The 13,311-nt window shown below is 49.5% G+C and overlaps 1 protein-coding gene across 4 annotated transcripts; it reads right to left on the bottom strand.

Moving 5' to 3' along the window:
- Positions 1–1,904: 1,904 nt before the first annotated feature.
- Positions 1,905–10,124, bottom strand: SYCE1 (synaptonemal complex central element protein 1). Of its 4 annotated transcripts, XM_077877061.1 has the most exons (14): positions 9,973–10,112; positions 8,932–9,029; positions 6,902–6,964; positions 6,244–6,303; positions 5,860–5,934; positions 5,199–5,246; positions 4,820–4,874; positions 4,068–4,157; positions 3,776–3,839; positions 2,931–2,997; positions 2,728–2,851; positions 2,542–2,652; positions 2,303–2,390; positions 1,905–2,056 (listed from the first exon to the last, which is right to left on the bottom strand). In XM_077877061.1, exons 3-14 carry the CDS (start codon positions 6,921–6,923, stop codon positions 1,979–1,981), a joined length of 882 nt encoding a protein of 293 aa, XP_077733187.1. In that variant the 5' UTR covers positions 6,924–6,964; positions 8,932–9,029; positions 9,973–10,112; the 3' UTR covers positions 1,905–1,978. The 4 variants fall into 4 exon arrangements, with proteins under 4 accessions (XP_077733187.1, XP_077733186.1, XP_077733185.1 ...); XM_077877060.1 differs by lacking the exon at positions 8,932–9,029 and having other exon boundaries at positions 2,239–2,390; positions 9,973–10,124; XM_077877059.1 differs by lacking the exon at positions 8,932–9,029 and having other exon boundaries at positions 9,973–10,123.
- Positions 10,125–13,311: the final 3,187 nt, after the last annotated feature.

Here is a 13,311-nt window from a genome sequence, read left to right as displayed (position 1 = left end):
ATCCACTCTACCTCAACCTGAGAGTGATGTGGGGACAGAGCCTCTGAGATTTGTAAAAGCCTTATCATCTGTGAGAATATACAAGGTGCACTCTTAGGAGTCTCAAGGAAGGGTCATTTTTTAAAGATTTTATTTATTCATGCGACACATAGAGAGGCAGAGACATAGGCAGAGGGAAAAGCAGGCTCCTCACAGGGAGCCTGATATGGGACTCGACCCCCAAACTGGGAACAACACGTCCTGAGCCAAAGGCAGACGCTCAACTGTTGAGCCACCCAGGTGTCCCAAGAGTCTCAAGGAAGGGTCTTAAAGCAGCACCCTTGGTCTGAGATTTACTCTGTGGCTCCATTTTGCTGGTAGTGTCTTGAAAGTGATCTTTAGCCTGATATAACTGGAGAAGCTGGGAAGGAGGAACAGTTTTATTTTCAAACCTAGCGAGTCCTGGCTCCTTGGTATTTTGTCTAGGTTAATCTTTGAACAATCTCTTCTAGGTCATCTGCCTTTACCTTAACCTTGTAAGTGACTCCACCAGCTATGGATTTTAGTGTGTTTCTCAGCTAGGAACCCACTCTTGATTGCCCCACTGTGGTGATGGGGCTACAGTTCTCCTTTTCCAGCTGACACGATCTTTGGGTTTCCAAGTAAAGGGCCTGGAGGGAGATTGCAAGGCTTAGCAGGAAGGATTTTCTTTCTTCTTTGGCGGATAGTCATGTGGTTGTGAGCAGGGGTAGGGGAAGGTTCCAGTCCTTTTTCTCTGGTCCTATTTCACTGTCTAGAACTTCAATGTCATGAATAGTATTTAAATATGCCTGAAATGCTTCTAACACTTCACCACCAAGTATAAATGAAGTTACCTTCTATTCCTGTGTTTATAATTTTTCTTTATGTATATAGGTGTTGGATTTTGCCAAAGCCTTTCATTCATCTGTTGAAGCAATTGTGTGTCCTGTTTTAAAGATCTAAACCTGATGCTACAATCATGGGCATCATGGGCTTGGCTGAGATGCAGTTCTTAAAGGTGATGTTTCTACCGGCATGCAGTGAAAAATATTAATTTCCAGGAGATGCAGGAGTTACTTTGAGATTACCTATTCATTTATGACACAGGTCTGATTAACCCCACCTCAGGTAGAAAACTGGGAGGCTGATGCTTACTGTCTGGCTGAATGAATAATTTCTCACCAGGTTAGGTTTTCCCATTGTTTCGTGGAAACAGTGCTCTCCACACTGGTGGCCTGCTTGGACCTCTCCTGTCATGTTACCTCCCTACTGGCATGTGGGAGCCTTCCAAGGGAAGGATCTCTACTTTAGTCACTGCATTTTGGCCTAGGATCCCAGACTTGGACTACCTTTGCTGCCCTTGATTTGGGGAGTACATTTTTTGATTTGAGACCTGCCTCAAAAGCACACAATAGTCTCAGGTGACTGACTCCCAGGACATGGAAAATTCTAACATACTGTGTTGTATAGACAGGTATGTCAGTTATGTATTTTGTGCCCACAAGAGCAGAAACTACACTTGGCTTCCAATTATGTTTTTCTCAGCTAGTCGGTGGGGACTGTGGGTAAGGGACTGGCTGAGATCCCAAGCACCTTGTTCCTCATGTTTGGGATTTCCAGGTTCTGTAGGTTCTGTATAGTTCAGGCCTCAGTAACAAATTCAAATAATCACAGGGTGAGTTTGCAGAACGTGCACCTTTCTGCCTGGAGATCCAAAACAGGGTGTGTAGTCCTAGAAATGAGCAGAGACTATGAGGTTAGGGAAGCACATACTGGGCACCTCCCGTCGAACTCTGGCTGAGGCCAAATGGAGATGTGGCCAAGGCTTTACCCAGCCTCAGGGGTCAAGGGTCTTGGGCTGGACAAGCCCTACCACCCCTGCACAAACTCAGCTGAGACAGTGGTACTGAAATAGTAATTTTATTTCTTGAAGTTCATGGCACTGAATAGGCTCCAGGGTAGGGAGAGTCCTTCTTGCCTAAGAGGGCATAGGGCCTTCCTTGGTGGGCATCTCTGGGTCTTTCTCCTGAATGACTCCTAGGAGCTTAGGATTGGCCTGTGGGAGGTCAGGGTCTGAGAAGCGAAGTCTCTGTGCACCCCTGTGCCCACAGCCTTACTGGGATGTGCCCCTTCCCACCCCACCACTGCCAGCCTCTGTACTTCTGTCTTGGTTATGCCCTATGAGAACACCCTTCCCCAAAGAGCATCTTTGAGGACTCTGTGATTCCCCTTCCTTGCCTTCCTCTACCCAGCTCCTTTTATGAGCTATCTCTGCTCCTTGCCACCCAATTCCAGGTCTCACAGGTTCTCCTGGGCCAGCCCCTTCCTCTTGTTTGCTTTGGGCTTGAACAGGGATCTGCATCCCAAGCTTTTCCAGCTCCTCTTTAAGCCTGGACAGAAAGGGGTGGGGTCAGTATGGGGAGGGGGGAGGAGAAGGGACAAGAGGGTGTAAAGAAATGGGGAGATGAGCTGAAAGGGGAGCAGAGGTGCCCTCACAGCCACCTTCCTCTTGGGGACTGGGGGCAGGGCCTCCATGCCCACCTCTGCCTCTTCTGCTGCAATTGTTGGCACTTCTGCTGCAGCTGCTCATGGTGATGTGTAGCAGCATCCAGGAGCCCCTGGGCCTTCCTGTTCTCCTCTTCAAACAGATGCCTGAGGGTGGGGCCATCAGCACTGGAAACTCCGTCCCTCCACCCCATTCCCTGTCCCTGTCCTCTTTGGTCTTACACTGCAGCTGCAGCCTCCTGGCTGCGGAGAAAGAGCCCCTCAGCAATGGTTGAGCAGCCGTCAGCCCCAAACTGGGAACACAGACGATGCTTCACATCTTCCAGCTTTGCCTCCACAAGCTTCTCTGCAGCAAGAAGGGACAATGGGCAGGGTACGGCAGGGCAGTGCAGGGCAAATCAGGGCTTCCCCCTTCTCGCTCTCACCTTCTTTGAGCAGGTGCTCCTTGCTGCTGTCCAGGGTGTCAATCTCCCGGGCCATCTGCTCTGGCCCCTGAGTAGGTAGAGAGGAGGCCTGTCCATGTGTTCCAGCCTCTTCCCATGCCCTTCAGAGAAGTCTATCTGGATCTGGTCTCTACTCAGCCTGCCTCACTTCCTACTATTCTGGGCCTCTGGGCACACAAGGCATGTTCCAGCTTCAGGGCCTTTGTACTGGCTACTGTCTGCACCTGGAACTGTCTCGCCTGATACCTGTGATGCTGCATTTGAGGCTCATGAGGTGGTTAATGTTCAGGAACTTTGCCAGTTTTGAGATCAGGTCTGAGGCAACTATTTCTTACAGGACATCCCGAAAACATTACAAATCACAACTGTTCCCTGGAGAATCAGTTACCAGCCTGGCACTGCAGCTCCACCTGCCTTTGTGTGGCCTCCTCACTGAGCCCCTCCATCTTAACACTTATTCTCTCTGGACTCCTAGGTGGTCAGGATGGTCTGCCTGGATCCCCACTTGTGTGCCCTGTGTCAGTCATGGCTGCAGACACACCCTCCTATCCGCTCTATGGATTACCTCTCCTTGGTTCATCAGGGTTCCTCCTGGCCCCTGAAGGGATGAATGGGCAGGCCCAGTGAAGAGAAGGACACCGGGTGGCAGTGAGGATGATGACGAGGGATTGAGCTAAGGGCCATTTGGACATATGACCACCCATGCTAGCTCAGGAGCTGGGGGTGGCAGATGAGAGGAAGGAGGCCTGCAGCATGATCATGAGTTTTGGGCCTGGGACTGCCAGGGAAGATGTGAAAGGTGGGAGGAATGGCTTTGGGTGACTCACATGGAACTTCCAGAGGTCCTTGTGCTGGCCCATCAGATCCTCTAGCTGTTCCTCAAAATCCAACCTGCAGACCAACCACACAAGATGAGGAGCCATGTGCTGAGACATTCCTCCCCACCTTGGCCCAAGCCAGGGGTCTTCATGCATAGACCATATGAAAGTTGCCCACGTCCTCTGCTCTGTGGGAAGCACCTTCACCACCTTGAGGCTCCAGGCCTCACCTCAGCCATCTCTTCTAAGCCCCATCCCTAATATTACCCACCACCACTCTGCCTGGCCTCGGGGACTTTACCTCAGTTGCCTCTGTTTATTCTTCTCTTCCTCAATCTGGGAATTCAGGGCAGAAATTCGCTCCTTGCACTCCTGCAGCATGGTATGCTTCCTGGGAAGAGGCAAGGCAGCTCTCACAGTCTCTGAATACCTCCCCAGGAGAGGGCTGGGGTGGGGCTTCTGCTTCCTCTTGGGGTCTGTTCTGGCTTTCCAGGTTGAGGTCCTTCTTTGATCACTTTATGGGGGGGGCATGGGCACGTGTCCCCTGGAAATACTGTTGTGAAATCAGGGAGATCAACATGGACACAGGTGCACAAGCACACAGATAACTAATCTCCTCCAAATTTCCCACACCATTCCAATGTTGGTATACGAGGGCTTGGGGACTCTGGGTCATGAAATGAGCTAAATCAAGGTTATGTGGAGATATAGATTAACGAATATTGAAGTGGATGGAGACACTGGGTGGCTAGATGCCTAAATGAGGGAACACATGAGTGCACAGAGAACCAAGGAGCCTATTTTAGAAAGAGTACCAGGCATAGAATAAAACCACAGAAAGAATTTGGTAGTTCTAGCAAATGAATGATTATCTGAGTGAGTCAGAGTACCCTTACTGTGTGCTGTTGGGACTGAGATGGGAAGACATGCATCTAGCTTCTCTTTTTTACAGAGGAAGATAATGCAACCGTGGGTCCAGAGCTGATTTTCCTGGTGTCTTTTCCACCCAGATCAAGGGGGTGGGCAGAACAAGGCCCAGGTGGAAGCTCTTACCTCTGTGCCTCACTCTCCTTCTCCTGGCAGTGCAGCCTGAGGATTCTTAGGGTCTCTGCAGGGAGAGGAGCCAAGGGCCACGTGAAAATCCTTCAAGACATCAGGATTGGATGTAGAAAATAGGGTCAGATCATGTGTGGGCTTGTGGACACCTGATGGGACTTTGTCATTTACTGCAAGTCTAGTGGAGGGATGCCTCGGTGGCTCAGTGGTTGAACATCTGTCTTTGGCTCAGGGCATGATCCCAGGGTTCCAGGATCAAGTCCTGCATCTGGCTGGTAGAAGCCACAGGAGGAATACAAGCTAATTCAGGTTTCAAAGGGCTTCAGCTACTATGGAGAGACTGGCTTCTGCAGGGGGATGGAGTCGCTGCAATTACCTTGCTTTTTGTTCAAGATCTCTTTCAGGCGTACTTTCTCTCCACTCACTGGAAAACACAGTAACACATTCAGGCATCGGAGACCTCCCACTGCACCCTCAGGGAGTGCACCTGCCCCTGGTTGCACAGGCACTTTGGGACAGCTCTACTCCAACCCCAAATGTGGACCCTTGGGAGTTGAGCCCACACTCCCTGTAAGCAGTCAAGGGCCCTAGGGTTGGTGATGGCTGACTGAGGAAACTGTGGAGGCCAGTGTGTTCACACGGAGAGGAGAGATGAACTGGGAATATGTGCTATGGAGAAACACATTAAGTTCTAAGGGGAATGTGATCCGGTGGGGACAGGGTGCTATCCTTAAATGGGATGGCTGGGGGAGTTCTACTGGAGATAGGAACATTCAAGGTAAGGGCTTAGGATGACGGGTGGCAAGAAGGACCTGTACTATCTGGGGCTGAACCGCCTCACAGGCCCTGAGGTGGAAGGATGCTTGGAGGGGACTCTGGGAATACTCCTATCCACCCTACTAGTAGGAGACTGGTAGGACCTGATGCTGCAGAGGGGGCAGGAGCCCTTGGCCACAGCAAGGATGCTACATGTCCAGAGTGTTGAGTTCAGGAAGGCTTGACACCAGAGACCTCTGGGTAACCCCTGGTATGCTTACGTGAGTCCATTTCCTTCTGCAGGGCCTCCCAAACAGTTCGGGCCTCTCCCAGCTCCTCACTGGCTTTCTTTTTTGCTGTGCCAAAAAGCAGAACTATGTATAAGTGCAGCCTCCAACTGCACGATTCCCTGCAAACAGTGACATTTCACATTTCTCTTCAAGGAAATCTGGGTGGGGGGCAGATTTTAAGGCAAGAAATGAGGCTTCCAGAGCCCATGCCTTTTTTGGGGGGCTCAGGTGACAGCAGCGCCAGGTTAATGGACAATATGACTATAGCAGTTGCATTTAAATGGACCCATCCTTGGTTTAATGATCTGCTATGAAATACTTAAGTCACTTTTCAACAAGGAACCTGCAAATCATGTAGCTAATCCCTGAGCTCACCTTGCTGAACCTCGTTAATCCGATTGATCAGGACTTCGACCCTGGGCTCTAGGCTTCCCGCTGCAGGAAGGAAAGGAAGCTGAGTGATGACAGGAAGGGGAAGTTGGGAGCCCTACAGGAACTTATTCTGGGCAGGGGAGGCAATGAAAAAATAGAGATACTGAGTCAGGTTGTAGAAATTGTAGCCAAGAAAAATAGACGGGCAAGGAATTAAAGAGTGAACGAGTAGGGCATGCTCTTTAGCCACGGGAAGACCTCTTGAAGGTCCCCAATCATGGGAAGCGAAGTTTCCAGGTGGGGGTGGGACACCGCCATGAGGTGGGAACATGGCTGGAACGAGTCTGGTAAGCTCTGGGCTGCAGAGAGCAGTAGAGCTAAGGTGGAGGTTTACACTGAAACCCTGGATTTAACTAAATGCAGTGGGGGCCAAATGGGTGTCTAGCAAGAGGGTTTTGGGAAAATTTTTTGCCTTCTATCCCCTCAGACTGTAATTTTGAATCATGGGGCTGTATCTTTACTTCAAAGAATTAATTTTTAAAAGTAAGAGAGAACAAATGAGTTAATTTCCCAAGGTTGTAAATTGTGGGGTCTGGAACTGAATCCATTTCTGCCTTATCCCAAAGCTCAGGCTGTGCTTCAGTTACAGGAGACATGTGACCTTTCTGCAACTTCTTCACCATTTCCAGCAAGTCTTCAATTTTCTGGGAGGACTTGGCCTGCCCTGTGGAGGCAAAACCAAACGCTTTAAAATCCCGAGTAAGGGTCCAACAACTTTGGTATGGGACTGAGGGAGCTCAGGTCCCCAGCCACAATGGCAGCCCCTGCTTCTTGTCCTGAGGTGGACACTGAATATGAGATGAGTCAGACTGTTTCACTGTCAACCTTCTACAATTGTGAAATCATACCACAGATTTCCCCTTAATAAAACTCAGGCCAAGGGGAGGGGTGAAGTTTCACTGCCTGTAATATTCAAGATTGGCTCAAAGCTCATGATGTAATAATGAAAGAAAAAAAAGGAGGGGTATATATAAAAAGGCGTATATATATAGAAACAGGGATCAAAAATCACTCTAACTGCAGATGGCTAATTAACTAGAGAGTTCTAAAGAGTCTTGAGAACAGAAAATACAAGGCATCTCAAAGAATAGAAGAAAATTTAAGACATCTCATTTAAACATAAAAAATACAAAAAGCTATTCTATATACAATCACTTATTATGAAGCCTCTTAAAATATTTCATATTAACCTGTTTATAACCAATACAGGCACTTATTCTTTTTTATATTTGATTTATTTATTCATGAGAGACACACACACACCGAGGCAGAGACACAGGCAGAAGGAGAAGCAGGCCCCACGTAGGGAGCCCGATGTGGGATTTGATCCTGGGTCTCCAGTATCACACCCGGGGCTGAAGGCGACGCCAAACCGCTGAGCCACCGGGGCTGCCTCTTATTCTTAATATCTAAATGAACTGGTAGATCTAGGCAATTACTATTAATGGCATTAACATCACAATAAAGATAACTGGATACTATGAGCCACTTGATGTAAAAATATAATATACTATTTTTGCCAAAAAAAAAGTCAGACTAATATCTTTTAATCCACTAGTCTAAATACTAATTCAGAGGAAATACAGGCAATAGGACACATGGGGATGCAATCAGCAACATCCAGATTGGCAACTTTACAGGAAAACCAACTCCGTTCTTTTAACAGATTTTGAGGGATAATGAAGAAAGGAAGTCTTGCAGACTAAAAGGGATTAAAGGAACATAAATTAATCTGAAAAATGGACATTAATTTAGATCTTGATTCAAACCTGTGTACTTTAAAAAATATTGATGACACAATCAGGGAAATTAGAAAACTGACTGGATATTTGATATTTGAAACTAAGGAATTACTGTAGTTGTTATTCAGACATGAAAATACTATTGTGGTTATATTTTGGATATCTGTTAGAGATATGTATGGAAATATTTATAGATGACATGCTATCATGCCTGTCATCCTCCAATGAAATAGTGGAGTGAGTGGGTGAGGATAAAGGAGAAACAAGATTTGCTAAAAGCTGATAACTACTGAAGTGGAAAGATGGGGTCATGGGGTAATTATACTTTATTCTTACCTTTTGAATATGCTTAAATTTTTCCATGATACGTTTTTTAAAGAGCAACTAGTCAATATAAAGAAGGTAAACAATCATTTCTCTATAAGAATGGAGAAAAGGAGAGGACAGTCAAGCAAAAATTATATAAATGGTCACTAAATATTTTAAAAGAGATAACTATCATAATTAATGAGTTGAAAATAACATATTATACCTATCTGATCGGTAAAGATTAATAAATCTGACAATGGCCAGTGAGATGATGTGGGAAAGCTCATACATACTGGTAAGACTGTGGAAACTGATGGGGCCATAATTCTGTTATCTAGGGATTTATGTATGAGATATAGTCAGTTAAGGATGCACAAGGCCTGTAAAGACACTGAAGCAATACCTGTTACATCAAAAGTGAGAAACAACTTGAATGCCCGGCAGTCAAGAACTTATGCCTTATCCCCACAAGATGCCGCACAGCCACTGAACAGGTAGATTTGTGTGTACTAACAGGGAAAGAGACCCTAGTGGAAAAAATGGTGTGGAGCGAACCCCATAGGGCCAGAGTGAAACATACCGTCAGTCAGTCTACAGATTCGCGCACACCGTGTTTAGATAACCTCTGGCCAGAATAACAGAAGAAACTTCAACAGTCGTTGCCTCTGGAGGCTGGGACTGGAGGACAAGAGGGTGTTTCCTTTCATCAGACACAAGGTTGTATTTTTCTGAAGTTAATAAATTTGGGGGACTCCAAAATGGTTTTTACAGTTAGTCTGGGCAACCATTTTCGCAGGGACTATCAGTGGACCAGGCAGTGAGCTGCAGTGGTTTTTCCTCTACTGCATGGCCAGCGCCGTCACAGGGGAAGGCAGACTGCTGTGCCCACACGGGGTCGTCATACCTTGTTGTGCGACGCTTGATATCTTGTGAACAAAGCACCCAGGGCACAGGGTAGCCTGTGCAGTGTGACCCCCAGGTTTTACTTTTATCTCAAAATAATGTCAAACCGACTAAGAAGCGGCGGAAGGCGGACATGTGGCTCCCATCCCCCGCACTGACGTCGAGGCCACAGGGGAGCCGCAGCCAAGGCGGGCAGAGGCGCGAAGACGCCGCACACCTGCCCCACCTCAGGGACGCTCCCCGCGGCCCCCGGAGGCGCCCCCCGGAGGCGCCCCCCGCCCGCGCCCGAGGGCAGCCCCGCCCCACGCCCCGAAGGTTCCACTAGGGCCGCCAGGCTGCGCCCCCTGTGTGGGCCGGTCCTGGCCGGGTGGGGGCGCCCCGGGGTGGGGTGGGGGCGCCCCGGGGTGGGGTGGGGGCGGGGCCGCCGCTTCCGTTGCCCCTCCCCCTCCGGTGCCCCTCCCCTCCCCCTCCCCCCTCCCCCCTCCCCCCGCGAGCTGCGAGCCGCGAGGGCGCCCGCGGGGCTGGTGCGGCGGCCGGCACCGGGAGCAGAGCCCCGCGCTGCCCCCGCGTCCCCGGCTGCCCGACGCCCGCGAGGAGAGCGGAGCGACTGCGGTCTCCTGAGGCGCGGCCGCCGGGCGAACGGCTGTGGACGGCCCGACCTTCCTTCAGCAGCGCCCCCGCCGGCCCGCCCCTCCCAGTGGCCGGGCCCCCGCATTACCTCCGGCCTTCTCGGCCGGCTCCATGGCTCCCGCCCGCTCAACGCCCGAAGGCCCCGGCCGCCCCGCCACGGCCTCGGCTCCCCAGCGCCCGGCGTGTGGCGCCTCGGCGGGGATTGGCTGAAACCCGCGCCGGGGGCGGGGCTTCCCGCGGCACGCCTGCGCACTGAGCTTCGGAGCGCGGCGGGCCGGGTCCCAACGGCTGCGGACGGGCGCTGGTGCGCATGCGTGCAGCCTCGTTGTGGTCCAGGCCGCTGATTGGCCAGCGGGGCTCCGTGACCGTGTCGGCTCTTGGGGACCCGCTGCGGCCGAGCTCCGCGCTCCCGGGGCTGGTCCCCGGGTCGTGACCCCGACGGGGCCGCCGGGAGCGGTTGCGGCTGCGGTTTGCCCAGAGCGCGCGGTGGGCGGTCCTCGAGCGCAGGGCGCGCGGTCAGCCCGGAGAAAGCCCGTTAGGTCGGAGGCCCGTTGGGACTGTTAATGCGTCCGTGTGACGAAGGGTGAAGCGGGGAGCAAGCAAGTCTAACACGGCGGACCTCCTCCCACAGATTCGGGGGCACCCAGGGCACCCAGGGCACCGGCGGCGTGGGCGGAGCAGCGGCCCCAGGCCACCCGGCCCGCGCGGCTCCTCCTAGTGCAAACGGACACTTTCCTTTTACGTGCACCTGTGCCAGCCAAGCACAGCTGCTGCGCAGTTTTCAGAGGCTGTTTTCTGTTTGCTCTTCCTTAAAATGAATCAGGCCTGTTAACCTTAACAAAACATGCCATTTATTTTATCAGCAAAAGACGGGTTTATCTGGAACAGTAGAGATTTACCACCAGGACAGGCCAACCACTGCCAAACCACGGGGGTCCTGAGAACCAGCAAGAGGAGGCGCGCTGGGAGGCCTGCTGCGCTGCTGGCTCCTGCGGGACCGTGAAGGGCGTCCCCTGCGAGGCTCCCCCCTGCCTGCTGCCAGGGCACAGGGCTGGCTCCTTCCCAGCCTTGGGCCTTCACTTGAGCCTGGCTTCCTGGTCTGTTCTAGCCGCTCAAACAATGCTGATGCCAAAGATGGGTCGCACTCCTCCTGTGGCGTTGCTCTGCATCCTCATGGACGGGGCCACCGCCGAGGTGCCCCTAGTCCTGGGCTTCGAGGGGGCCTGGAGCTGCGGGAGGAGGAGGTGAGTAGCCTGGAGCAGCAGCTTCCTGAGTGCGGTGCACAGTAAAGGAAGAAGGGGTGGTCCTCGGCGAGTGGCAGAGGAAAGGCCTGATGTGAAAACGTGTGTTTTTAGCTATTTTTTGTGTGTGGCATGAGTTTGTGTATTGCATAACATACTGTCTTGGGTTGCTTGTGGCTGATTTTCCCAGCAGTATTTATTGAGGAGGCGTCCTGTGCGTGGTGCGCTTGGCTCCCTTGTAGAGCAATGGAAAGTGGACGCTTGTGTTTATTTCATTCTGCTGTGATGATCCTCCTGCCTGTTTTAATCTCAACACTTTCAAGCCTTTTGTTTACTGTAGCTTTGTATAAAGGCTTATTCTTTCTCAAGATGGGTTTGGCTATGCAGGATCTCTTGTGTGTGTTTTTTTTTTTAAGATTTTATTTATTTATTCATGACAGACACACACAGAGAGGCAGAGACCCAGGCAGAGGGAGAAGCAGGCCCCATGCAGGGAGCCCGACGTGGGACTCGATCCTGGGCCTCTAGGATCACACCCTGGGCTGAAGGAGGCGCTAAACCACTGAGCCACCCGGGGATCCCTCCTTTGTGGTTTCATACATATTTCAGGATTGTTTTTGTTTTATGAAAAATGCCTTTGGAATTTTCATCGTAATTACACTGAATCTGTGGATCACTTTGGTTTGAATGCACAATTTACAATATTTTACAATCTGTGAGTACAAAACATCTTTCCATTTATTGGTCTCTTCATTTTTTAAATCTACATCCTATAGTTTTGATATTATATAATATTCACATCTTAAATTTTTCCTATTTTATTATTATTATTATTTTGTGACTTTTTCGTTTTTAAAAAGATTTTATTTATTCATGAGAGACACAGAGAGAGGCAGAGATGTAGGCAGAAGTAGGAGCAGGCTCCTCACAGGGAGCCCGATGTGGGACTTGATCCCAGGACCTTGGGATTATGCTCTGAACTGAAGGCAGATGCTCAACCGCTGAGCCACCCAGACATCCCACTATTTTATTATTTTTGATGAAATTGTTAATGATATCGTTTCCTTAATTTTTCCTTGTGATGGATTGTTGCGAGTATGTAAGGATTCAAGAATGTCCTGTTTCCTCAAGGTCCTTCTAAGGTCACACTAAGAATCAAATTGACATGAGACAGATTAACAGGAGTTACTTTCTTTTGTTCCCTGGGTGCCTTCAAGATGCTTTCTTTATGATTGACTTTTGACAGTTTCTTTATAATATCAAATATGAGTGACTTTACTTGGAGAAGGTCTTTCTGCATTGAGATAATAGGTGCTTTATTGGACCTGTATAAAGAAACCAATAGTTTCTTGGACATGTACGCCCATTTCCTTTCAGCTCTCATAGGGTTTCTTTTTATAAATTTTGGTTCTTTCCTGAATCATTTATAAATTCCCATCCCCAAGTCCTTTATCATTCCTTCCATCTGATCTCCCCTGTTACCTAACCTCTGTAATGAGTCTTCATCTTATTCATTGAATTCCCCAGCTCCAGAATTTTTGTTTGGTTATTTTTAAAAAAATATTTAAATCTCTTTGGTAGAGAACTCCTTCTGTTCTTTAATGTTATATCTAAGTTCCTTGAAATGCCCATCTGAGCTTCCTTGTAGATTGTTGAATATCTCCATAACAGCTATTTTAATGCTTTATCAGTCAGACTACAATATTCGATGCCTGAGAGATGGGTTACTGGAAGATTATCTCCAGATTATCTCCTTTTTGTGGTACTGTATTCCTGTTACTTTTCATAGCATTTGATGAAGTGTGCCTCTGCCTAGCATTGGAGGTAGTGAACACCTTCCTTGATCAAGAAGCTTTGTTTCCACTGGATGGCAATTAGAAACCTCTCTTTTGTTTTATAGAAGGTGGCACTCAAGTTCTTGGTTTCTCTATGAGCTGGTTTCTCTCAGGGCTGCAGCAGAATAGGGTTAGATGAGTGGCTGTACCTAGGGCTTTGGGGGTGCCCATGCCCCAGTAGTGGGATCCTGCAGTGAGGGGACTCCCAGACATCCACAGGCACATATCCTGCTGAAATCTTGAAGCAGACAGTAGGGAACACATTCCTCCAATCCCTTTTGCTATCATTGTCTGCCTCTTTCCCTTTCCGTTACCTCCCCAAGTCACGGACCCACTCACCTCTTTTGCTTT

This window comes from Canis aureus, chromosome 29 (genome assembly GCF_053574225.1).
Source record: "Canis aureus isolate CA01 chromosome 29, VMU_Caureus_v.1.0, whole genome shotgun sequence".
NCBI lineage: Eukaryota > Metazoa > Chordata > Mammalia > Carnivora > Canidae > Canis > Canis aureus.
The sequence above is the reverse complement of the archived record's forward strand: the minus strand, read 5'-3'. Positions and strand labels throughout refer to the sequence as shown.